We start from the raw sequence: 24,294 nt of genomic DNA, 5'->3' as shown, positions 1-24,294 counted from the left end.
CAGATGCTCGCCTGCTGCAGACCCAAGTAAAACAGACAGTGTTTGCAATGTTTGGGCAGAGGAGTGTGGAAGAGGCGCTGGGTTGGATTTAGGATCCAGTCTTGTCCTAAATGCTCAACTTCTTAAAAAAAAAAGTGAGCATTACTGATAAGGCCAACATTCATTGCCATCCCTAACTACTGCTGAGAAGGTTTGCTCAGGCCATTTCAGAGATCAGTTAGGAATCAGCCACATTCCTGTGGGTCTGGGTCACATGTAGACAAGATCGCACAGGGATGGCAGATTTCCTTCTCCAGAGTCATACAGCATGGAATGGACAAGGTGGGCTGATCAGGTTTCCTAAACTGAACTAGCCATGGTTTAGATGCCACAGGAAGGATAGAAAGGGGACAAGAGAAGAGGGGGAATAGTTTTTTTAGTTAAGGATAACATTACAGCTGTACTTAGGGAGGATATTCCTGGAAGTATGTCCAGTGAAGTTATTTGGGTGGAACTTGGAAATAAGAAAGGGATGATCACCTTATTAGGATTGTACTATAGGGCCCCAATAGCCAGCAGGAAATTGAGAAACAAATTTACAAGAAGATCATAGATATCTGTAAGAATAATAGGGTTATAATGGTAGGGGATTTTAGCTTTCCAAACAGAGACTGGGACTACCATGACTGGGACTGGGCGGCACAGTGGTTAGCACTGCTGCCTCACAGCGCCAGAGATCCAGGTTCAATTCCCGCCTCAGGAAACTATCTGTGTGGAGTTTGCACATTCTCCCAGTGTCTGCGTGGGTTTCCTCCGGGTGCTCCAGTTTCCTCCCACAGTCAAAAAAGAATGTGCAGGTCAGGTGAACTGGCCATGCTAAATTGCCCGTAGCGTTAGATGTAGGGGAATGGGTCTGGGTGGTTGCTCTTCGGAGGGTCAGTGTGGACATGTTGGGCCAAAGGGCCTGTTTCCACACTGTAGGGAATCTAATCTAATCTAATCTAAAATTAAAGGCTTGCTTGGAGAGGAACTTAAGTGTGTACAAGAAAATTTTCTTATTCAGTGTGTGGATGTACCTACTAGAGGAGTAAAACATGACCATCTCTTGGGAAATAAGGCAAGGTAAGTGACTGAGGTGTCAGTGGGGGAGCACTTTGGGTCCAGAGAACATAATTCTATTAGTTTTGAAACAATGATGGAAAAGGATAGACCTAATCTAAAAGTTGAAGTTCTAAATTGGAGTAAGGCCAATTTTGATGACATTAGGCAATAACTTTTAATCATTGATTGGAAGAGGCTATTCAGAAGTAGAGGAACAGTTGGAAGGTGGGAAGCCTTCAAAATCATGATAATGAGAGTCTAGAGGCAGAATGTTCCTTTAAGTGTGAAAGGCAACACTGATAGCTGTGGGGAATACTGGATGACTAGAGAAATTGAAGCTCTGGTCAAGAAAAAGGATATGTCAGGTATAGACAGCTGAGATAAAGTGAATTCCTAGAGGAGTGTAAGGGCATTAGGAGTAAATTCAAGCCGGAAATCAGGAGGCAAAAAAGGGAACATGAGATAGCTTTGGCAAGTAGGGTTAAAGAGAATCCAAAACGATTCTACAAATACATTAAGAGCAAAACAGTAACTAGGGAGGAATAAGGCCCTTTAAAGATCAACAAAATCATCTGTGTGTTGAACCTCAGGAGATGGGTGAGATATTAAATGAGTACTTCTCGTCGTTATGTACTGTGGAAAAGGACACAGAAGCTACAGAACTTGGAGAAATAAGTAGTGATATCTCCATATTACAGAGGTGGCAGTGCTGGATGTCTTAAAATGTATTAAGGTGCATAAATCCCCAGGACCTAACCAAGTGTATCCCAGATCTTTCTGGGAAGCTAGGGAAGTGAATGCTGGGCCCTTCGCTAAAATATTTGTATCAGAGCCATAGGTGAAGTGCCGAAAGACTGGAGGATGGCTAATCTAGTGCCATCATTTCAGAAAGGTGGTAAGGAAAAATCAGGGAACTATAGATCAGTGATGGGAAAGTTGTTGGAGGTTTATCTGTATTTGGAATGGCAAGAACTGATTAGGATAGTCAACATGGCTTTATGTGTGGGATGTCATGTCTAACTTGATTGAGTTTTCAAACAAGTGAGAAAGAAGATGGATGAAGACAAAATGGTGTATGATTTCTACATGGACTTCAACAAAGCATTCAACAAGATACTGCATGGTAGACTGGTTAAACAAGCTTAGGACACATGGAATCCAGGGAGAGTCCATCATTGGCTTGAAAGTAAGAAACGGAGTGGTAGAGGGTTGTTTATTGGACTGGAGGCCTGGGACCAGTGGTGTCGCAAGGATCAGTGCTGGATCCACTGCTTTTTGTAACTTATAAAAAATAATCTGGATGTGAATACAGGGGGAACGGTTAATAAGTTAGATGACACCAAAATTGGTGGTGTAACGGACAGTGAAGAAGGTTACCTCAGAGTACAACAGAACCTTAATCAAGGAGTAGCAGATGGAGTTTAATTTAGATAAATGCGAAGTTTGCATTTTGGTCAGGCAAATCAGGGCATGACTTATACACCTAATGGTAGGGTCCTGTGGAGTATTGCTGAACAATGAGAACTAAGAGTGCAGGCTCATAGTTACTTGAAAGTGGAGGCACAGGTAGACAGGATAGTGAAGTAGGCATTTGGGTAAGCTTGGTCAATGCACTGAGTATAAGAGTTGGGATGTCATGTTGTGGTTGTACAGGACACTGGAGAGGCCACTTCTGGAATATAGCATTCAATTCTAGTCTTCCTGTTAGAGGAAAGTTGTTGTTCTATAGAGTCAGAGTCACAAAGCACTACCCTGTGTGTGAAAAAGTTGTCTCTCAGGTCCCTTTCAAAACCTTCCCCTCTCAGCTTAAACCTATGCCCTCTAGTTTTGAACTCCCTTATCCTGGACAAATGACTTTGGCTATTCACCTTATCTATGCTCCTCATGATTTTATAAACCTCTATAAGATCACCCCTCAGCCTCCTACATTCCAGGGGAAAAAAGACCCAATCTGTTCCAGCCTCTCCTTATAATTCAAATCCTCCAATCTTGTAATATCTTTGTAAATCGTTTTTGCACCCTTTACAGTTTTATAAAGCAAACTAAATTAATTCTTAGGTCTGGGATTGTTAATAACAAAGTCACTCTGCAATTTTACATTTCCATTTACAGTACCGACCATCATTTCCTTCTCTCATCCCTTTATAGTCAATTAGCATTGCATTATAGGCAATAGTGTCATATTTGTGTTGTGAAACTATTTCAACCTCATTTCCATTATGATTTATCACACACAGCCATCTTCTCTCCCATTATTCTGCTGTTATTCCAATGTGCCAACCATTCCAGTCCCCATCATTAGGACTTACATGGAAAAATATCTTACTGAATTTGCTTGTTCTCTCAATTCTTAATATAATAATATAAATATAGAGAAAAGTAGCTGCATAGTAATATAAAACAGTACCTTTCTGCTTGATTCCTGATGGGATGCAGCATCTTCTAAAGGCCTTTTCCCAAGAGTGTATCTCTGAAGAACTCCGACCAGTCTGTTGAGAATGTTGTCCAATATGATTGCCCCCATCAACAAACCCATGTCACAAGTTTTTATTGCCTCACTAACCGTTCCTTCATCCTTGCACAAACAAACAGCTTTAAAAAGACAACCATGAGAATACACCCTCCTCCACTCCTTATCCACGTCCCTCCAAGTTCCAATATTAAGTTTCTCCCAAGAGAAATCCACAATAGTCTGACTGAGCTGCAGGCACTTGTCTATGTCCTGGCCTTTGTATAGTAAATCCACTGTTTTTCTTAATAAGAATACGAGGCTCATATCCACTGTACTGTTGAACTCCAAGTTGAAGTCTTCCAATCTTGGTGGCAAAATTGCCATTACCTCTTCCCAAATACAACTCATGGGTTTCACTTCATGTGCAAATTACTACAATTCAGTAAGACGACAGGCTACTTGGCAGTTGATGGCAGCACATTTCAGAGGTTAAAACAACAAAGTAATTATCTAATTGCTAAGAATCTGGTACTTGTACAATTTTTTTCCCTCGACATTCAGTAATTACGATGAACTCAGCGTTTGTAGACTTGTCTTGGTCTTCACTGGCTCACCAGATTTCCACTGTGGAGATGATCCTAGATAAACCAACACAAATTGAAATGACTATTCTAATAAAATTGACTTCAATTAAACCCAGGTTATGAGACTACAGAGCAATTTTCCACAAGGTTATCAACAAAACTGGAATTGCATTGCCTCTCCCAAAACTGTGTATTTTTAATTTCTCTCCTAAAGCCATTTTTATCAATGTATCAAAATGAAGTCTCTGATAACGTATCCATATAGTCATCCCTCACAGTGGCTTGTTAAAGCATTTTCTCATTCAATGGAAGCATTTTTGATGCATTCTCATTAATTATTGATACACAAGGATTAATTGTTGATATTCATTCATGTGTTGTAAAGAGCCTTCTTTGAATAGTCAATGCAACTCAACTGTCTTTTCAAAGCTGCAATCTCCCTGAGGGGCTGACGAACCTGTTCCTGTTTGGAGGAGAAACTATGGTCTGAATAGAAACATAACCCCCTTTCTACCTCTTTCCTTCTTAAATGCTCTTTCTGCTAGCTCTTTTTGTTCAGGATTACAGCCAAATCCCCACCCCTCCAGCCACCACACACTGAGGTTGGCAACTGCATTGCAAGTTAAGAGTAGTGGCACATTGATTTGTCTCTAATGGATAGAGATTGACCTGCAAGCTGTGACCTACTGGTGACAGCAATAATATTGCTGTCATGCCAATCTGTACTAATTCAGTTGATGGACATTCAAGACTAATTTGATTACATTATATAGATTAGCCTGTTAGAAGGGCATGTGCTTGAACCATCTCCTGCACTGTGAATGAATGAAGATGTTTTTAAAAGGATGCATTGTACAGCAGAGTTCCCATCTCATCCACTGTCCACTTTTACTGCTCACAATTAGAAACGTTGAACAAGGGCAATTAACAACTGAAAAAAAATCTAGCAATCTGGTAGATGCACCAATTTGCAAGTGACTGGGCTACACAGAAGTCATTTCCCAGGTACACAATTCAGTGCATGCTATTAGCTACTTGCAGGCAGATCAATGGGAGGAATGCTGTGGACCACATATTTTAGGTTAGAAGGACAAATTAAGCTCAGGTAAGGGCTTTCCTTACTGATGCTCATTAGCTTTCATTTCCTGTATGAAATTGGTGAGAAGGGCAGGAAAAGAAAAATTTGCATTTATACAACAGCATTCTCAATTGTAGAGTGTCCCAAAGCATTTAAAGATAACCAAGTACTTTCAAGGGTCATCACTGGTGCTACATAGGATATGCAGCAGCTAACTTTACATGCAACAAGCTCCTATAAAGACCAATCTGATAACCAGATATTCTGCCTTTTGGTGGAACTAGTGCAATGGAAACTTTTACACCCACCCAAAGTGGATATGTGGCCATGGCTTAACATCGAAAAAACATGGATAAACAATCCCACAAGCAACACATCAGATTAACCCTCTGCCGTCCTGCCACATCCAGTCATGAGTGGTGACAGACAAGTCATCAACTAGGAGAAAGTGAGGACTGCAGATGCTGGAGACCAGAGTTGAAAAATGTGGTGCTGGAAAAACACAGCAGGCCAGGCAGCATCCGAGGAGCAGGAGAATCGACGTTTCGGGCATAAGCCCTTCTTCAGGAATGAATCTGAGGGTTGGGACTGAGATAAGGTGGGGGGAAGGGAAATGAGGAGAGCTTCTTCAAGGTAGGCATCCTTGCAAGAGGATTCGCAGTAGGTTAGTCATCAACTAACCTGAAAAGGAGCCTCCACAAAAAAAAACTACATTCTCAATGATGGGGATGCACAGCAATCGTTGTGAATGACTAGTTCAAGCAATTGCCAGCAATATGAAGAGTTGAATGGACGATCCCTTTAGGACTCTTGTGGTCCCCCAGCTTAACAGATGCCAATTTTCAGTAAATTTAATATATTTTATGTATATCAAGAATTGGCTGAAGGCATATGAAGAGAAATGAGTGATGAAACATACGGGTAACAAAAGGCATGCACTCCCAGAACTACCAATAGTTCCAGCCAAGATGTTCCAATAAAGCTACAACATAGACATCTACCTGACAATGTGGAAAAATGCCCAGAAGTTGTGTGTCCATGAAATTAATCCTGGCCAATTCCTGCAACCTCAGTTTACTCTCAATCATCAGCAAAATTATGGTAAGCATTGTCAGCAGGTGTTATTAAGCGATGCTTCCACAACAACACTGTTGACCAGTGCTCACTTTATATTTTATCATAAACAATCAGTTCTAGACCTTATATAGTGTCCTGAATTCCAGTTATGAAGTGAGAGTGACTAACTTTGAAATGAATGCAGCAACTGACCGAGTGTGGAATCATGAAGTCTCAACAAAATCGCAGTCTCCACTTGCCTGAGTCATGCTCAGCAGACATGACAGGGTTTGGCTCTTGGAGGCCAAACACCTCACCCCTACAATATTGCTGCAGAGTAGATATTTTCTAAACAACCTGTTCAGAAATGTTATTACACACCTTTGGAGTAAATGGGATTTGAAACTAGGCCTCTTGACTAAGAGACAGAGATGCTACCAGAGTGCCACTAGAAGGCTTTTGCTGCAGGGTAGCTATTTTCCTAATCAATCTGTTCAAGCCAGGCCTCCTGGTTCAGAGGCAGGGAGACTACAACTGCTATAAGAACTCTTTTGCTGCAGGGTACTCAACTAGGACCAATCATCTCCAGCTCCTTTAACAATGACTTTCACTTCAACAGAAGGTCAGAAGTGGGGATGTTCGCTGATGACTGAACAAAGTTTAGTACCATCTGCATTTCTTTAGATATGATAGCAATCTCTTCCTGCATACAGCAAGACCTTGACAACATTCAGTTCTGGGGTTCTAAGTGACAAGTAACACTCGTGACACATAAGTCACAAGTAAGGACCATCTCCTTCAAATAAAAGAGGATCCAATTAACACCCCTTGATATTCAACACCATTGCCATCAGTGAAACCCTCGATCATCAACATCCAGTGGGTCACTTTTGACAGAAACTTAATTGGTCCAGCCATAAAATACTGTGGCTACAAGAACAGGCCAAAAGCTGAAACTTCTGTGGCATTTAAATCATTCCCAAAGCCTGTTCACCATCTACAAAGCACAAATGATTAAATAGTTTTCACTTGCCTTGATGAGGACAAATCGGCCCATTTGATCAGCACTCCATCCACCCACCATCAGTACAAAGTGGCAGCAGTGTGTACCATCCACAAGATGTAAGGGATAGGATTTATGAACATCCGGATAGGAATAATGTGATCAAGGATAGTCAGCATGGTTTTGTGAAGGGCAGGTCGTGCCTCACAAACCTTACTGAATTCTTTGAGAAGGTGACTAAGGAGGTGGACGAGGGGAAAGCAGTAGATGTGGTGTATATGGATTTTAGTAAGGCGTTTGATAAGGTTCCCCATGGTAGACTACTGCAAAAAATACGGAGGTATGGCATTGAGGGTGAGTTGGAGGTTTGGATTAGGAGTTGCCTGGCTGGAAGAAGACAGAGGGTAGTAGTTGATGGCAAAGGTTCATCTTGGAGTGCCGTCACTAGCGGTGTTCCGCAAGGATCTGTTTTGGGACCATTGCTGTTTGTCATTTTGATAAATGACCTGGAGGAGGGGTTAGAAGGTTGGGTGAGCAAGTTTGCGGATGATACGAAAGTCGGAGGAGTTGTAGACAGTGAGGAAGGATGTGGCAGGTTACAGCGGGATATAGATAAGCTGCAGAACTGGGCAGAAAGGTGGCAAATGGAGTTCAATGTAGCTAAGTGTGAGGTGATTCACTTTGGTAAGAGTAACAAAAAGATGGGGTACTGGGCTAATGGTCAGATACTTGGTAGTGTGGATGAGCAGAGGGATCTTGGTGTCCATGTACACAGATCTTTGAAAGTTGCCACCCAGGTAAATAGTGCGGTGAAGAAGGCATATGGCGTACAGGCTTTTATTGGTAGAGGAATTGAGTTCTGGAGTCCTGAGGTCATGTTGCAGTTGTATAAGACTCTGGTGCGGCCACATCTGGAGTATTGTGTGCAGTTTTGGTCGCCATACTATAGGAAGGATGTGGAGGCACTGGAACGGGTGCAGAGGAGGTTTACCAGGATGTTGCCTGGTATGGTAGGAAGATCGTATGAGGAAAGGCTGAGGCACTTGGGGTTGTTTTCATTGGAGAATAGAAAGTTTAGGGGTGACTTGATAGAGGTGTACAAGATGATTAGGGGTTTAGACAGGGTCGACAGTGAGAATCTTTTTCCACGTATGGAGTCAGCTATTACAAGGGGGAATAGCTTTAAATTAAGGGGGGGTAAGTATAGGACAGATGTTACGGGTAGGTTCTTTACTCAGCGAGTCGTGAGTTCATGGAATGCCCTGCTAGTAGCAGTGGTGGACTCTCCCTCATTATGGGCATTTAAGCGGGCATTGGATAGGCATATGGAGGATAGTGGGCTAGTGTAGGTTAGGTGGGCTTGGATCGGCGCAACATCGAGGGCCGAAGGACCTGTACTGCGCTGTATTCTTCTATGTTCTATGTTCTAAGATGCAACTCAGCAATTTACTAAGGGTCCTTCAACTGCATGGCACGGTAGTTCAATGGTTAGCACTGCTGCCTCACAGTGCCAGAGACCCGGGTTCAATTCCCAGCTCGGATAACTGTCTGTGTGGAGTTTGCACATTTTCCCAGTGTCTGCGTGGGTTTCCTCTGGGTGCTCTTGTTTCCTCCCACATTCCAAAGACGTGCAGGTCAGGTGAATTGGCCATGCTAAATTGCCAATAGTGTTAGGTGCATTAGTCAGGGGTAAATGTAGGGGAATGTGTCTGAATGGGTTGCTCTTCGGAGGGTTGGTGTGGACTTGTTGGGCTGGAGGGCCTGTTTCCACACTGTAGGGAATCTAATCTAATCTTCCAAACCTATGACATCCATCAGTTTACGAGAACATTAGCAGCTGGAAACGTGGAATACTATTACCTTTCAAGTCACACACCATCTTGACTTGGAACTATATTGTTATTCCTTCAATGTAGCTAGATCAAACATTCAGGAACTCCTCCGGAGTAGCACTCTAGGTGAACCTACACAATGTGGACTGCAGTGGTTCAAGAAGGTACCTCATCATTACCTTAAGGACAATAACAGATAGACAATATCACTTCCATGAATGATGAAAAGAAACTTATAAAAGGTAGCAACTCTGAGATTGCAACATTTCCTCAGCATCAGTTTTGATTTTTGTGCTCAGCAATGTTTAGAAAAGAGCAAGACATCATCTTAAATAAAAACAGAAATTGCTGGAGAAACTCGGCAGACTGGCAGCATCTGTGGACAGAAAACAGACTTAACATTTGAGGTCCAGTCTTCAGAACATCATTTTAAATTTTGACTTCAACAACCAGAGCATCTCGTGCAAGAGGTAGAGGGGCTTCCCATTTATAAAGTGATATGGGGAGAGTGCTCCATAACAATGCCTGCTTCCACGTTTCCAGTGACAATAAACCATTAAAAACAAGTAACGTATAGCAGTAACAGATGAATCAGTTCCCTTTGTAGCAATTACGATTATGAACCAATTCAGCAAATTCCTTCTATTATCCAACATATTATCTAACTACACACGTCATAAAACTTGCTTCTGAAAAGTTAATGGAATGATTACAAGGGTAATAATGTGCGGCTAGGGAAAAAGTCCTCTCTGCACAGCTCACTTAGGAGACACTGAACCAGTATCAGCAAGTTGTCTAATTAGAGTACGGATGTTTGAAAGTTAGTTAGGGTCTGCCTCAACTCAGAACAACAAAATGCAAATGCCAAAAACTCAGCCTAGTCCCACAGTCCTACTGGAAGCAAAAGCACAGCTGATGTGGAAAGTGGAGAAAAAGACTTAGATTTACATAGTACCTTTCAAGATCTCAGAACATTCTAAAGTGCTTTACAGCTAATGTAGTGCTTTTGAACGGTAGTGACTATTTTAATTTAGTAAATACTGCAGTCAATTTGCATGCAGAAACCCCCAATAACTACAATGTGAATTATAATCAGATAATTTGCTTTGTGATATTGCTCAAGGGACAAACATTGGCTCGGACAATAGGATAACTTCACAGCTGCTGTCTGAAACAATTCCATGTTTATGTACACCTGAGGGGGAAAATGAGTTTAACATCTCAACAAAATAACAGCACTTCTGACAATGCAACTCTTTATCAGCATTGTATTGGAGAGTCAGGCTAAATAGTTGTGCTCACGAACCAAACTTCTGATTCTTAATCAGAACCACGGTTGATAGAAATCTCCTGGTCTCTATGAAGTTGCTCTTTATGGCTAGGGTTAAGGAACAAAGATGGGTCAGGTGAAAATGAGAATTACTTTTATAATGGTCACGTTAAACCTGGCTTTCAAGCCACCATACAGCTGTTGAAAACTAGCACGCAACCAAACCCTAATTAATACAAAGTTACCAAATAAATAACATAAAACTGTGCTATCAAATGAACTGGGAACTTCTTGTATATATTCCTTTTCGTGAGTGGATTCTTAATCTCTACATTTGTCTGTCTACCTTGCATGACACTTTCAATTGCAATGTAGTATAAACAGATGTTCTTATCCGTATGTTCCTGGTTTATTCTAATAGGTTTGACCTTCTCTTCATTTCAGGGCTTCATTTATTCTGCAACTTGCAACATGCTCAAGTTTGCAATTGTTTAATCAAACAACACTTTGTTAAAATTAAAGATTCAGAATGTCAAAAAAGAGAAAAATGCTTAAAGAAATACTGAATAAATGAGCAATATGTTACATTTGTCAGAGATTGCGCCTGTTGCCTCCACTTTGAATTCCTGACGTTGCTCTTGCTCAGAGCTGCTAGGGTCAGCGTGCCAAAAAGGCCAAGGTTAAGCCGTTTTGTGAAAACCAAAGCACTTGCCATCTGGTGAACAGCAGTGCATTTCCCCTTTCAGGACCATATTCTATTTTTTTTGCTCTCCTGCTACACTTAATGAAGGAACTCTGTGACATTAAGGGTGCCTGATATCTTTGTAATGCAGTTTCTTAAAAGTTGTGAGCATGAACAGCAAATGAGCTCTGGCGGCACATCATAGATGCACTCAGTTCTGTCTTCACTGACATCCACATGAGGGGCTCTTGTGGTGCAGTAGGAATGTCCCTACCTCAGAGGCAGAGGATCTGGGTTCAAATCTCACCTCTTAAAAAGGTATGTAATAACATCCCCAAACAGGTTAAAAAATCCACATATATGCACTTTTAAGCAGGACTTTTACAAGTGTACTAAAGAAACAAACTTTGCTGATTTTCCTCTCTGCTTGGTTGTATCAAACTGCTATGTGTAGGTCTAATACAAATAAAAATCAAGAAGGACTACCACCAACCAAGGCAATGGACAAAACAATGGCTGAACCAATTCAGTCAATCTTGAAAGCTCTTCTCACTAACATGGTTGTCCCATAGGTCGCTAAAGCAACAAAATTGTTCCTTTCAACCAGTGTCCCAATTCAGCATGTCCAACTCTTACCAATTTTTATACATGCATTACTGAAAGCATCCTGTCTGGATGCCTCACAGCTTGGTATGGCAATGGCTCTGCCCAAGACTGCAAGAAATTACAGAGAGTTGTGAACGTAGCCTGGTCCATTATGAAAACCAGTTTTCCTTCATTGACCTCATTTACACTTCCCGCTGCCTTGGGAACGCAGCCAGCATAATCAAAGACCACCTCCTATCCCGATTATACTCTCTTCCACCTTCTTCGGGTGGGCAGGAGATACAAACGTTTGAAAACACATACCAACAAATTTAAGAAGAGCTTCTTCCCTGCTGTTATCAGATTTATGAACTGACTTCTTATATTAGAGTTGATCTTTCTCTGCACCTTCCCTGTAACTGTAACATTATATTCTGCATTCTGTTCTTTTTCCTTGAACTACTTAGGTATGATTGGTTTGGTTAGCACACAAAACAATACTTTTTACTGTATTTCAGTGCATGTGACAATAACAAATCAAATCAAACGCCAGCCTGGACACATCCTGGTCTTCAGCATAACAGAACAACACAGGTGGTGGCAAGAGTGCTTTGCAGTAACTCTGGGAGTCTGCAACATTGACTCAGGACTCCATTGAGTCTCATGGTGTTAAGCTGAACATGGGCAACCTTTTGGTCACCATATATCACCCTTCTTTAGCTGATGAATCAGTACTCCTCCACACTGAACACTACTTCAAAAAAAAACTGAAGGTTGCAAGAGGAAAAGTTATAATCAGGATATGTGACTTCAATGGCTATTACAAAAAAAACCTTGGTAGCACAACTACTGACTGAGCTGGTTAAGACCTGAAGGACCCATGTACCAGACTGGACACGTGGCAGGTAATGAAATAACTAATACAAGGATAAAATCAATGTGATACTGTCCACATTAATCTAATCCATCGTAGATGCATCTATCCATAACAACTTGTGTATAGTCACCACAACAGGGCCCAAATGGAGAATGCCTTCTTCACACTGTGGATACCTCATGGTACTAGCACCATGTTCAATGGGATAAATTCAGGATAGATCTTACAGCAAGATAGTTTTAAAAGCTGTAAAACTGCTGGATATCAATACGTAGAGAGATTTTGGGTGCATTTATACCTGTGACACAAAGTTAGTATGCAGGTAAGCGGCATGGTAGTTCTTATTACAAGCTGATTGGATAATTGTGATAATTATATTTGGCTTTGGGAAGACCGTGTCAGGAGTACTGAGCATTGTTTTGGTCTCTACATCCAAGGAAGGATGTATTTGCACTGAAGGCAATACAGTGAAAGTTAACTACATGCGATCCTCAGATAATGTTCTGTATAAGAGGATAAGTAAATTGTGCCTGTCAAGTACTCCAGAGTTTAGGAGAATGAGAGATGATTATATTGAAACAGATTCCGAGAGCTGACAAGGGTAAATGGTGAAAATCTATTTCTCCCAGTGGAGAGCCTAAAATTAGGGGGCTCAAGCTCAAGATAAGGAACTAAACGTTAAAGATTGAGATGATGAGAAATTTCTCAATCAAAGGGTTGTGAATCTGAGAAATTGTTATGGATATTCCTCTGTTTCACATAGTTATGGTCAAAATAGACTTATGTTTGAAATTTCTAGCAATCAAGGACTTTGGAAAGGCCTGAAAGTGGAGTTAGGGCACAATATCAGCCATGATTGTATGACACAGTCGAGCATTCTTGTGGGGTTAAATGGTCTACTCCAGCTTGTACTTATATTCAGTGCAAAACCGGCTACCTCTGACATTGTTTCAGAAGTCACAGATTTGTTTTCACCAAAATCCATAAACTGAAGGCCCAGCACATCCCTCAAACTACTATTATCAAACTCAGGGATCAATCGGCATTTAAGTGCAGGGCAGCATGCTAACAGAGGCATCTGGTAACTCTAAAAAGGACTGGCAAACCTTGTGGAGCTACAACCTAAGCTACACACATGCTGCAAATGCAGAAACAGCATACATTTGACAGAGCTATGTGAAACAGCAATCAACAGATTAGATCAAAACTCTGCATTTCTGCTGCGTCCAGTTGTGGAAGGGGTGTACAATTAAACAACTAATTGGAAGGAGGAGGTTGTATATTCATTTCCTATTGTCAAAAATGGCAGAGGCCAGGAGTTGAATGAAAACTACAAGATTGAAGCATTTACAACTACCATTAGCTAAAAGTGCCAATTAGATGATCCATTTTGGACTTTTCTTCAGCTCCACAATCTTCAGCCAATTTAGCTCACTCCGCATAACAGCAATAAACAGTGAACATATCGGATATAGCTGAAATTAGAGGCTCCAACAATATCTAGCTATAGAGCTGAAGACTTGTGCTTCAGAACTAGGTTACTAGACAAGCTGGTGAAAGTGAGGACTGCAAGTGCTGGAGATTAGAGTCGAGAGTGTGGTACTGGAAAAGCACAGCAGGTCAGACAGCAGCCGAGGAGCAGGAAAATGGACGGTTCGGGCAAAAGTCCTTCATCAGGACTAGACAAGCTGTTCTAGTATAGTAACAACTTTGGCATGTATTCAACAAAGTAGAAATTGCCAAGATATGTCCTGCATGGAAGAAATAGACATATCCAATTTGGCCCCATCAGTATGTTCTCAATCAGTGTTATCAAGCAGTATGACTAATAAACGTTAACTGTTTGTCCTGTTTGTCTGGGGCAAACTCAGAATTTCTATTAATCCTCATCTTCAACAACAAGGACCTTCCAGGAGGGATTACTCAGTATCAATGGAGAGTGAGAACCTAGCTAACTATCTCCACTAGCCCACAAACACTGAAGCTAAAAGTTCTCACATTCCACCACAGTGCCACCCAGCTGAGATCAAACAAATCAAAGACTAAACAGAGAACCTTCTAGCCTACATGGCTCAGTTTCATCCTGCTTTAAAACTCTTCTATTGCAGATCTATTAGCTTAATAGGAATAACTCCACACCATCCCATTGGGATAAATGAAAATTAGACTGACAGCAACAAATAACCCATTTTTGAAATCTCCTTATGCCCAAGATATATAATTTGAAATGTTACTTAGGGCAACATGGTTAGCATTGCTTCCTCACAGGGCTACTGACCCAGGTTTGATTCCACCTTAGGCAACTGTCTGTCTGAAGTTTGCATGTTCTCCCTGAGTGTGGGTAATCCAGTTTCCTTCCATAGTCCAAAGATGTGCAGGTTAGGTTGGATTTGCCATGCCAAAAAAATTGCCCTGTAATGTCCAGGGATGCACAGGTTAAGTGAGTTAGTCATGGTAAAAACTCCAGGTGGGGTTGTGGGTATAGGATGGAGGGGTGGGTCTCAGTGGGATGCAGTTGGAGGGTCAGTGCATACTTGATGGGTTAACTGCACTGGAGATTCTATGTCTCTATCCAGAGACACAGTACTCTGAATGGATTCTCTATAGATGAGCTTAAGGAAGTACTGGGCAATCATACTGATTCGGCAAATTGATAGTTTAGACCTAAATACAATGGTGTTGTTTTAAAACAAATAATTGAGACAATTTTTCTAATCCATCACAAATCAAAATGTGCACTGGGACAGTAACACTGTCAGTTTGATTCATTTGGGAGCGCAGTCATATGGAAGCAGGTAGCAGATAAAAGCCCAATCCAGGGAATACTACACAGGTCAAGCTGGGTAGGGAAAATCCTGGATAAGTTTTCTTCCTTAAGGACAGCAGTGAACAAGTTGCATGAGATCTTTAAGGCCCATCAAACAGGGCTTCAGTTTTAATGAATTGCCTAAAGGACTGTAGCATCTCTGACAATATATGAGTACTAGATTACTTGCACGTTTTGTTGAGAGAATCAATAATCAAAGCACCCTGACTCAAAAATGATAATGTTATCAATCATGTCAAAATGAAATTAGAGGCTGGTTACTTGAGAATAATCCTCACTCAACACCCACGTGTAAATAGAAGGGTCAATGCATAACGTGAAGCTTGAACCACTGCCACAAATTTTTTAACATCCCAAGGATTTTTAAATAGGTTTCCACTTCCTCTCTCTATCCTTTGAATCCAATATTGCTGCCATCAACCTATAAAAACAGAATTCTATTACAAAGGTTCTCTTTACTGAAGCATAATATTCATAAATTAATAAATCATGGGATATAAAACAGCAAAAAACTATTCCGTGTCTCTTTTCACACAATTTTCATTTCCCACTTTAAATAAATCTGTGCACATTTTAAAAGTGCGTAATTTAAAAAAATCTTATTAAAAGCTGCAGCAGACGTGCATATTGAAAGAATCTGGAAATAAGATTTAAGTATGCGTTTTTCTGAGATGAATTGATTTTTTAAGTGACAGCATCTGTTTGTTTATATTTCATTTGCAGCTAATTCATCCCTGGGTAGCTGTTTCTGGCTGTTCGGTGAATATTAACCAGCTGTCACAATTAGGCACAGCAAATCTAATTAGCTCATGCGTAAAGGAGTTTCTGGACATTGTTTAGAAGTAATAAATTTTTAAAAATACGGCTGCCCATTTGTACCTTCTAAAACTGTGATAAATGAACTCTATACTGTTTAAGGAGATAGAGATGAATTGAACAACATGGTGTAATCTGAAGTTTGCTGAGGGCTCCTGGCTTTCACTGCCAACCAAAGATCAGTGCTATAGCCAGTTAGTACAAGTCATCCAGTGCACCAGTTCAACAGAATCAATCTCTTCTGTCACTTTTCCCCATCTTCTCACAAGGGCAGATCCTAGCTGGGATAGAAGTCCATGAGCAGCACTTAGCAACATTATCATGCATTCGTACATAAAGTGACACAGGGGCTAGTCAACCACAGAAAGCATCACAAATGAACTTTTATTCCACATGATATTTTCCTTCAGTGTTTTGGGGCATTGAGGATTCCTGTGATACTGATTACTTCGTTGCTCGACTCAGTGTGCTTTCTGCTTTATGTTAGGAATACATATTCATACTGTAAGTAACCACATTTTTAAAAACATTTTTGAACTATGGACTGCAAATGGGAAAAATGGATGCTGCTTTAAAATGTGAATACAAAGTGTGTTTGCAACTTTGGAAAGCAAATGAAGCTAACTAATGCATATGCAATAATATTACTTTTGGGGACAGATATTTTTAACCAACTCATTCAGAAATGTGAAGACATCTCTGGTGCAGGTGGGATTGGAAGCTAGATCTTTTGGCCTACCACTGTGCTACAGGAGTCCTTAAAGAGATAAATTACAAGCACAGCCCACTACGTTATGATACATCTTAGGAGCAGGTAGGATTTGAAGCTGGGCCTTCTGGCTTGGAGGTAGGGACAATACCACTGTACAATAATAACCCACTTTCAGGGGCACACTTCTCAAATAGAGCAGCACCACATGTTTACATGCCCAGAGACACTGTCTTTTATTTTTGGCTTTTCAACTGGCACCAGTTGTTTTAGGCTCAGGGGACCCCAACACAGGTACAGTTGTCTAAGCGGTCTTGTTGCAGTTTAACACAGACTCTGTAAGGGGAATGAGAGAAAGAAGCAAGGAAACCTCCCAAGCCAGCTGCATCAACCCTTTTCTCCCACCTTTTCCCATATAGGTGCTTTCTCTAATTTTTTGGAAATACTGTTTGGAAATGCTGAATGAAATCCAAAGACAAGCAGAAAGACTGATTATCCAATCAAGCAACCAATGAGCTGCAGACTGATCACCACTGTGTAAATAACATTGAGTATCATCAAAGATAGTTAAAGGATTGTGGGGCCAAGCCATTTAGATTTCTGAGTTTGGATTGGTATGTTCCTTTGACTAGGTAAAAACAATGACTGCAGATGCTGGAAACCAGATTCTGGATTAGTGGTGCTGGAAGAGCACAGCAGTTCAACTGCTGTGATGTTCCTTTGACTATTTTATCCCTCTCAATATTTGTGTTTGCCTGTTTTTCCTCCAGTCTGTGCCTGAAATTTAAAAGGATTAAAATTTAAGCTGAATAAATTAAAACTGTTGTCCTTTTACTGTTCTTGTTAAAATTAAGAGTGAATATAGGAGGAATGGTTAGTAAGTTTGCAGATGACACCAAAATGTGGTGTAATGGACAGTGAAGATGATTATCTCTAAGTACAACAGGACCTTGATTCGATTTGGCCAATGGAATAAGAGGTGATAGATGGAGTTTAACTTTGATAAATGTGAAGTATTGCATTTTGAGAAGGCAAACCAGGGCAGGACTTACACATTGAATGATAGGCCCTGGGGAGTGCTGTCAAATAAAGAGAACTCAGGGTGTAGGTGCATAGTTCCTTGAAACAGAAGCCACAGGTAGATAGGGTGGTGAAGAAGGCATTTGGTACACTTGCCTTCACTGATCACAACACTAAGTATAGGAGTTGGAACGTCATGTTGTAGCTGTACAGCACATTGGTGAGGCCACTTTTAGAATACTGTATACAATTCTGGTTATCCTTCTATAGAAATGGTTTTGTTAAATTTGAGAGGGTGCAGAAAATATTTACAAGGATGTTGCTGTGAGTGGAGAGTTTGAGCTATAAGGAGAGGGTGAAGAGCCTTTTTTCCCCTGGAATGTCAGAAACTGAGAGGTGACCTTATAGAGGTTTATAAAATCTTGTGGAGCATGGATACAGTGAACAGCCAAGGTCTTTTTCCTGGGTTGAGGGAGTCCAAAACTAGAGGGCACAGATTTAAAGTGAGAGGGCAACAACTTAAGAAGTACCTGGAGAGTAAGCTTTTCATGTAGAGGGTGGTGTGTATATAGAACAAGCTGCTAGAGGAAGTTATGGAGGCAAGTACAATTACAACATTTAAAAGGCATCTGGATGGGTATAGGAATAGGAAGCTTTTAGAGGGATATGGACTAAATGCTGGCAAGTAGGACAAGGTCAGATTGGGATGATTGGTCAGCGTGGATGAATTGGACCGAAGGGTCTGTTTCTGTGCTGTATGACTATGATTTTAAGTAGAGCTTTTTTTAAAAAACTGAACTAACCTGGTTAGTTTGGCTTTATCCTGGGCAGCAGTAAGAACTGGGATTTGTGGTAGTTTCATTAAATCTTAACATTTGGTGTGATGCTGGGAATAGTATATTACCCCAGTGGATCATGACAAAGTTTGGGGAGTCATGGCTGTGATGTTTGAGAACAAGGATAATGCAAGATTGTGTGTGGAGTTAAAGTAAGTAGTACTATAAAGGGTAAAATGACAAACAGTTTTTTTCATTAAGAACACAGTCCTTGTCTAGCAAAGAAACACCTCAACATGAAAGAATTTGGCCAGGCACACACCACATGCACAGTCTTCCTGATCTTTTAATTTTTTTTACATACAAGAACATTAAGAAATACAATGGCATTACAAGCTGCTAAAGCCTTTTAGAAGATGGCCCTGGTGTGCATATCGGAAATCACAAAAGCTAAATTAATTGAATTGGCAAGCAAATTAGAAGTGGAATTGCCTGTAGAGCTAAGAAGGCAGAGATAAACTGAAGTATTAGCACAGCATTTGGGCTTGGTAGAAAGCAAACGTATTCCAAGTAGGGAGACATCAAAATCAGTTAATATTAGTATTACAGTGAAAGCAACTCAAGCATGAGGAAAAATGAAAGCATCTTGAAATAGAAAAAGAAATTAAAAACTAGGAGATGGAATTTCAAAGAGCATTAGATTTGAAAGGATGGAGATGAAAAGACTTGAGAGCTTGAACAGAAAGACAGAGAATAAGCATTTGAGGAGACAGATGGGAAATAACAGTTCACAATGATGTGGTTTGAAAAAGCAAGATGCCGATGCAGGCTTTGATGAGGAAAATTCTCTCCATATTCAAAATCCAGTAAAGACACGTTTAAGTTTGTACAGGGCCTCCCAAAATTTGAGGAAATAGATGAGGACACATTCTGTTAGTTGAGAAATAGTGAGACAAATTATTTTACTGATGGAAAACTGGACATTATTGTATCTGTTTGGAAATTCCTTCTTCAAAAGGCAGTGGATGTAGCATCTTCAAATATTTTAGGCACAGATAGATAGATTCTTGATTACCAAGAAGATAAAAGATTAATCGAGGACATATGCAAAAATGTATAGTTGAGGTTAAAATTAGGTCAGTCATTATCTTATTGAATGGAACAGCAGGATCAAAGGGCTGAGTGGTCTTTTTTCCCCTATGTTTGTAACATGAAAAGTAAACTGACAGGTAGAGTACACAACAGGCTTCACTGTCAGAGGAGGTTTCTTTGGACTATAACTGGATAAAACAGGCAATTCTGGGCACACAAGTTAGTTCCTGAAGCATACAGACAAATGTTTCGGAACTTAAGGAAAGAGTCTAGACAAACCTACTTTGAAAGGATTAAACAAAGTAATTTTGACTGGGGAGTACAGGTATTGAGAGTAAATACCAGGTATAGGGCTTTCAGATCGTTCCCTTAGAAGACTTCCAAAACTTGCTACTTTTTCGAACAAAAAACCATATTGAATACTGAAGGGTTGTAACTGCTAGACACACAGTTGTGAACTGATCCACAAAACTAAATCTTTGTTTGTCAACTTAATAAAATTGAGAAAGATAGAAAGTGGAAGAAAAAAAACTATCCAGGGTAGAGAATAGAGAGCTGAGAATGGAAAAGGTCTCCTCCTCAGATCAGAAAGGAAGCTGTTGAGTGGAGGCTGGTAGAAATCAAAAGCTTTTGTACATCTCTATGATTTTATGAAGTGTTTCCATTGTGACAAAGTGGAACTTTTTTTTGTTGAGAATGCTTGAAGTTGTGAGAGAAGCCCATAGGACTTTATGAATTGTTGTGGCTTGCAAAAAACAAACCTGAAAAAGGAATACAACAGGAAAACACCATGGATCGTACTGTGGCTTTAACTATAACCAGGAAACCAGAGGTAAAAAACAGAGTATAGATGAGGTGAGAAGGGTTGATGAAAGATATAAAGGGATTTTGTTGAACTGGAAAATACTTATATTAAATGGATGCAGAAGCTACTGGAATTGTATTGCTTTCCCTCCAAAGTGTGAAATTAAAGCTAAATGGGATAAATGGAAAGTACATCCTACCTCAAACGCACAAAGTAAAATTAGAACGTCAGTTCCCTTGAATGGAACAGTTGTAGTGGGTGCTGTTAAAAAATTGGATGGTTAATTTACTCATGGAATCATTTGGTTGCAATAAATGTTTTAGCTTCATCCTTAACCACGGAAAGTCCAAATGAGGTTAAACAGACAGAATAGTTACAGGTACTTTTCAGTCATGTGTGATGACCAGAACAATTGATGAATAAAGTCATCACCAGAAGTCAAATTCATCCCAAAAACAGAAGTTAGAATAGCTGAAACATTAATTTTTAAAAGGTGAATTATGCCTTTGTTAATTGAGACTCAGGAGGTAGATGCAGACTTAAGATAGAGGCTGAGGCTGAAATGGTTTCAGACATCATCACAGATTTGCAGATGAGAAATGGATAGCTGATCATTAGATGGTGATGCAGTTCTATAAAATTTGTGATGTGTCAGGTAATAGAGAAACCTCAAAAGTAAAATCAAACAGGTACCTTTAATATACCAGACAGGATTTGGAAGAACTGGTTGTTGGTTTGCTCACTCAGCTGGTGGGCTTGTTTTCAGACATTTTGTCACCATGCTAGATAGCATCAGTGAGCCTCCGGTGAAGCGTTGGTGTTCTGTCTGGTTGCTATTTATGGGTCTTGGTTTGTTAAAGTGGGTGATATAATTTCCGGTTCTGTTTCTGAGAGGTTGGTAAATGGGGTCCAAATCTATGTTTGTCGATGGAGTTCCAGTTTGAATAGCAGGCCTCTAGAAATTCCAGTGTGTGTCTTTGTTTGGCCTGTCTCAGGATGGATGCATTATCCCAATCGAAATGGTATGCCTTGTGTGTGTGTGTCGGTACCAGTGATACTTGGTCATGTCTTTTGGTGGCTGGTTGGTGCTCATGTATCTTGCTGGCTAGTTTCCTGCTAGTTTGTCCAATGTAATGTTTGCTGCAGTCCTTGCAGGGTACTTTGTTTATTACATTCGTTCTGCTGCCTGGGGGTCCAGGTCATCTGTTGTTTTAGTTGTTTTAGTGTAGTAGTAGATTTACGGGCTACCATAATGCCTAGGGCCAAAGTAGTCTGGTGGTCATCTCTGAAATGTCTTTGATGTATGGTAGCATTACTACTGTGTCTGGGTGTGTTGAGTCTTGCTGCTTCGGTCTGTTGTGCATAAATCGGTAGACTATGCTCATCAGGTAACTGTTGCTCCCGAATATGTTGTACAGGTGTTGCTCCTTGACTTCTTATAGTTCCAGAGTGTTGCAAAGTGTTGTGACTTGTTTGAACAGTGCCCTGATGCAGCTGTGTTTGTAGGGGTTGGGATGGTTGCTTTTGCAGTTGAACATCTGGTCAGTGTATGGGGCTCTCCTGTAAATGCTGGTCTGCAGTTCTCCGTTGGCTTTTCATAACACCATGATGTCCAAGAAGGGAAGTCGGTTATTGTTCTCTTCTTCTTTGGTGAACTTTGCACCGAAAGGAATGTTGCTTATGTTTGTTTGTTTCTTCTAGTTTGTCGCGTTTCATGAGGATAAAGATGTCATCCACATAGCCGACCCAAAGCCTAGGCTGGATCGTGGGAAGGGCAGTTCGGTCTAGCCTCTGCATACTGCTTCTACTACAAGACCTGATATTGATGATCTTATAGGTGTCAGAATGATTTGTTTGCATATTTTGTCATTGAATGTGAAGTGGGCTGAGAGGCACAGATCCAGTAGTTTGAGGATGCTTTCCTTGCTGATGGAGTTGGCCCTGTCAGGTATCCCTGGTTTATCTAGCAGTGAGACCACTGCTTCTTTGGCTAGGGTGATGTTTATTGATGTGATGTCATGTCGAAGGAAACCATGACCTCGTCGACCTCTAGGTGTCATTGATGATGTGGTTAAGGAATTCCTGGGTGGAGTGGATGGAGTGGGTGGAGACTTCTACCAGGGTGTTTTAGTTTTTGTCGCAGTTCCTTTGCTAGCCTGTATGTCAGTGTGCTTTGAGGTGAGATCTTGGGTCTGGGGGGGGGGCGGGGCTCCTTGTTTGTGAACTTTTGGGAATCCGTAGAAACTATCACTAGAATCCATACACACAAAGAGGGACATCAGTTCGACTGGGACAATCCATCCATCCTGGGACAGGCCAAACAAAGACATGGGCGGGAATTCCTAGAGGCCTGGCATTCAAACCAGAACTTCATTAGCAAACATATAGATTTGGACCCCATTTACCAACTTCTCAGAAACAGAATCGGAACTGATATCACTCACCACAACAGACCGAGACAGATAAATTGCAAGCGGGACAGAACACCAACGCTTCATCGAAGGCTCACTGATGATGTTACCCAGCGTGGTGATGGAACATCTGAAAACAAACCCATCAGCTCAATGAGCAAACCAATGACTTGATTCACAACCTGAACTACAAATCTTCTCCAAGACCTGAAGCAGCATAATGGCTCAGTGGCTAGCAGTGCCTTCTCACAGCACCAGGGACCCAAGTTCAATTCCATCCTCCACTGGCAGATATTTGGGGGGCGGCACGGTGGCACAGTGGTTAGCACTGCTGCCTCACAGCGCCAGAGACCCGGGTTCAATTCCCGCCTCAGGCGACTGATTGTGTGGAGTTTGCACACTCTCCCCGTGTCTGCGTGGGTTTCCTCCAGGTGCTTCGGTTTCCTCCCACAGTCCAAAGATGTGCAGGTCAGGTGAATTGGCCATGCTAAATTGTCCGTAGTGTTAGGTAAGGGGTAAATGTAGGGGTATGGGTGGTTTGCGCTTCGGCGGGTCGGTGTGGACTTGTTGGGCCGAAGGGCCTGTTTCCACACTGTAAAGTAATCTAATCTAAAACCTTTTTAAAGAACTATTCAGTCAGGTGTCGGTAGATTGTGTTGGCATTAGCCAGAATGAAATCAGGAGACAAGTATAATTACGGATAGGACAAACAAACAGATTTCCAGAGACTATTCCTTTAAGGACAACTGCAGCGTACACCAACGAGCCACGAAACGACACAACCAGCTATGCTTAGTAACCACACACGCGGATGACAAGCAACATGAGTTCGACTGGGACAACACTACTATTATAGGACAAGCCAAACAGAGAACAGCATTCCAGCCCTTTCATTACCTGGCTGAATGATTCAGCTCTGCTAACAATGTGTACTAACTATAATTTTTATAATTGAAAAGTATACATATGGAAAGTTTACATAGAGCCCAATTTACAATTCAGGGAATTCCTAGAGGCATGGCACTCATCCACAGATTCTATCAACAAACACATCGACCTGAACCCAATATACCGGCCACTGCAGCGGACAGCTGGAATTGACAACCGGAAGCGGCAGAGACAAACCACTATAAATGCCGGAGGAAACATCACAGAAGCGCTTCACAGGAGGCTCCCAAGCACTGAGGATGTCACCTAGGCAGGGGATGAAATGTCTGCCACACAAATTCCCAGCTCGGCAAACAGAACCACAACAATGGTTCAGTAACCTACAGCAGATTCACCAATACCATCACCTTGATTGTGGTGCTCTGAAAATAGTGATTCTGCCCAAAATGAA

General features: G+C 41.1%; 1 protein-coding gene across 3 annotated transcripts in view; it reads right to left on the bottom strand.

Annotated features, from left to right (window-relative positions):
- Positions 1-24,294, bottom strand: part of kdm8 (lysine (K)-specific demethylase 8) — a 41,795-nt gene that overhangs the window by 5,955 nt on the left and 11,546 nt on the right. The window contains exons 1-2 of one of the 3 annotated variants that reach the window (XM_087997787.1): positions 21,238-21,373; positions 3,488-4,170 (exon numbers count right to left, since the gene is read on the bottom strand). In XM_087997787.1, coding sequence (XP_087853913.1) covers positions 3,488-3,940 — 453 coding nt within the window. In that variant the 5' untranslated portion in view covers positions 3,941-4,170; positions 21,238-21,373. Of the gene's footprint in view, positions 1-3,487; positions 4,171-9,113; positions 9,249-21,237; positions 21,374-24,294 lie in introns of those variants that run through there. The other 2 variants (XM_043711660.2, XM_043711662.2) reach the window with 2 other exon arrangements.

This window comes from Chiloscyllium plagiosum, unplaced genomic scaffold (assembly GCF_037043375.1).
Source record: "Chiloscyllium plagiosum isolate Xiang-an unplaced genomic scaffold, Cpla_swu_hap1 HiC_scaffold_20, whole genome shotgun sequence".
NCBI lineage: Eukaryota > Metazoa > Chordata > Chondrichthyes > Orectolobiformes > Hemiscylliidae > Chiloscyllium > Chiloscyllium plagiosum.
This window is presented reverse-complemented; position numbering and strand designations above follow the sequence as displayed.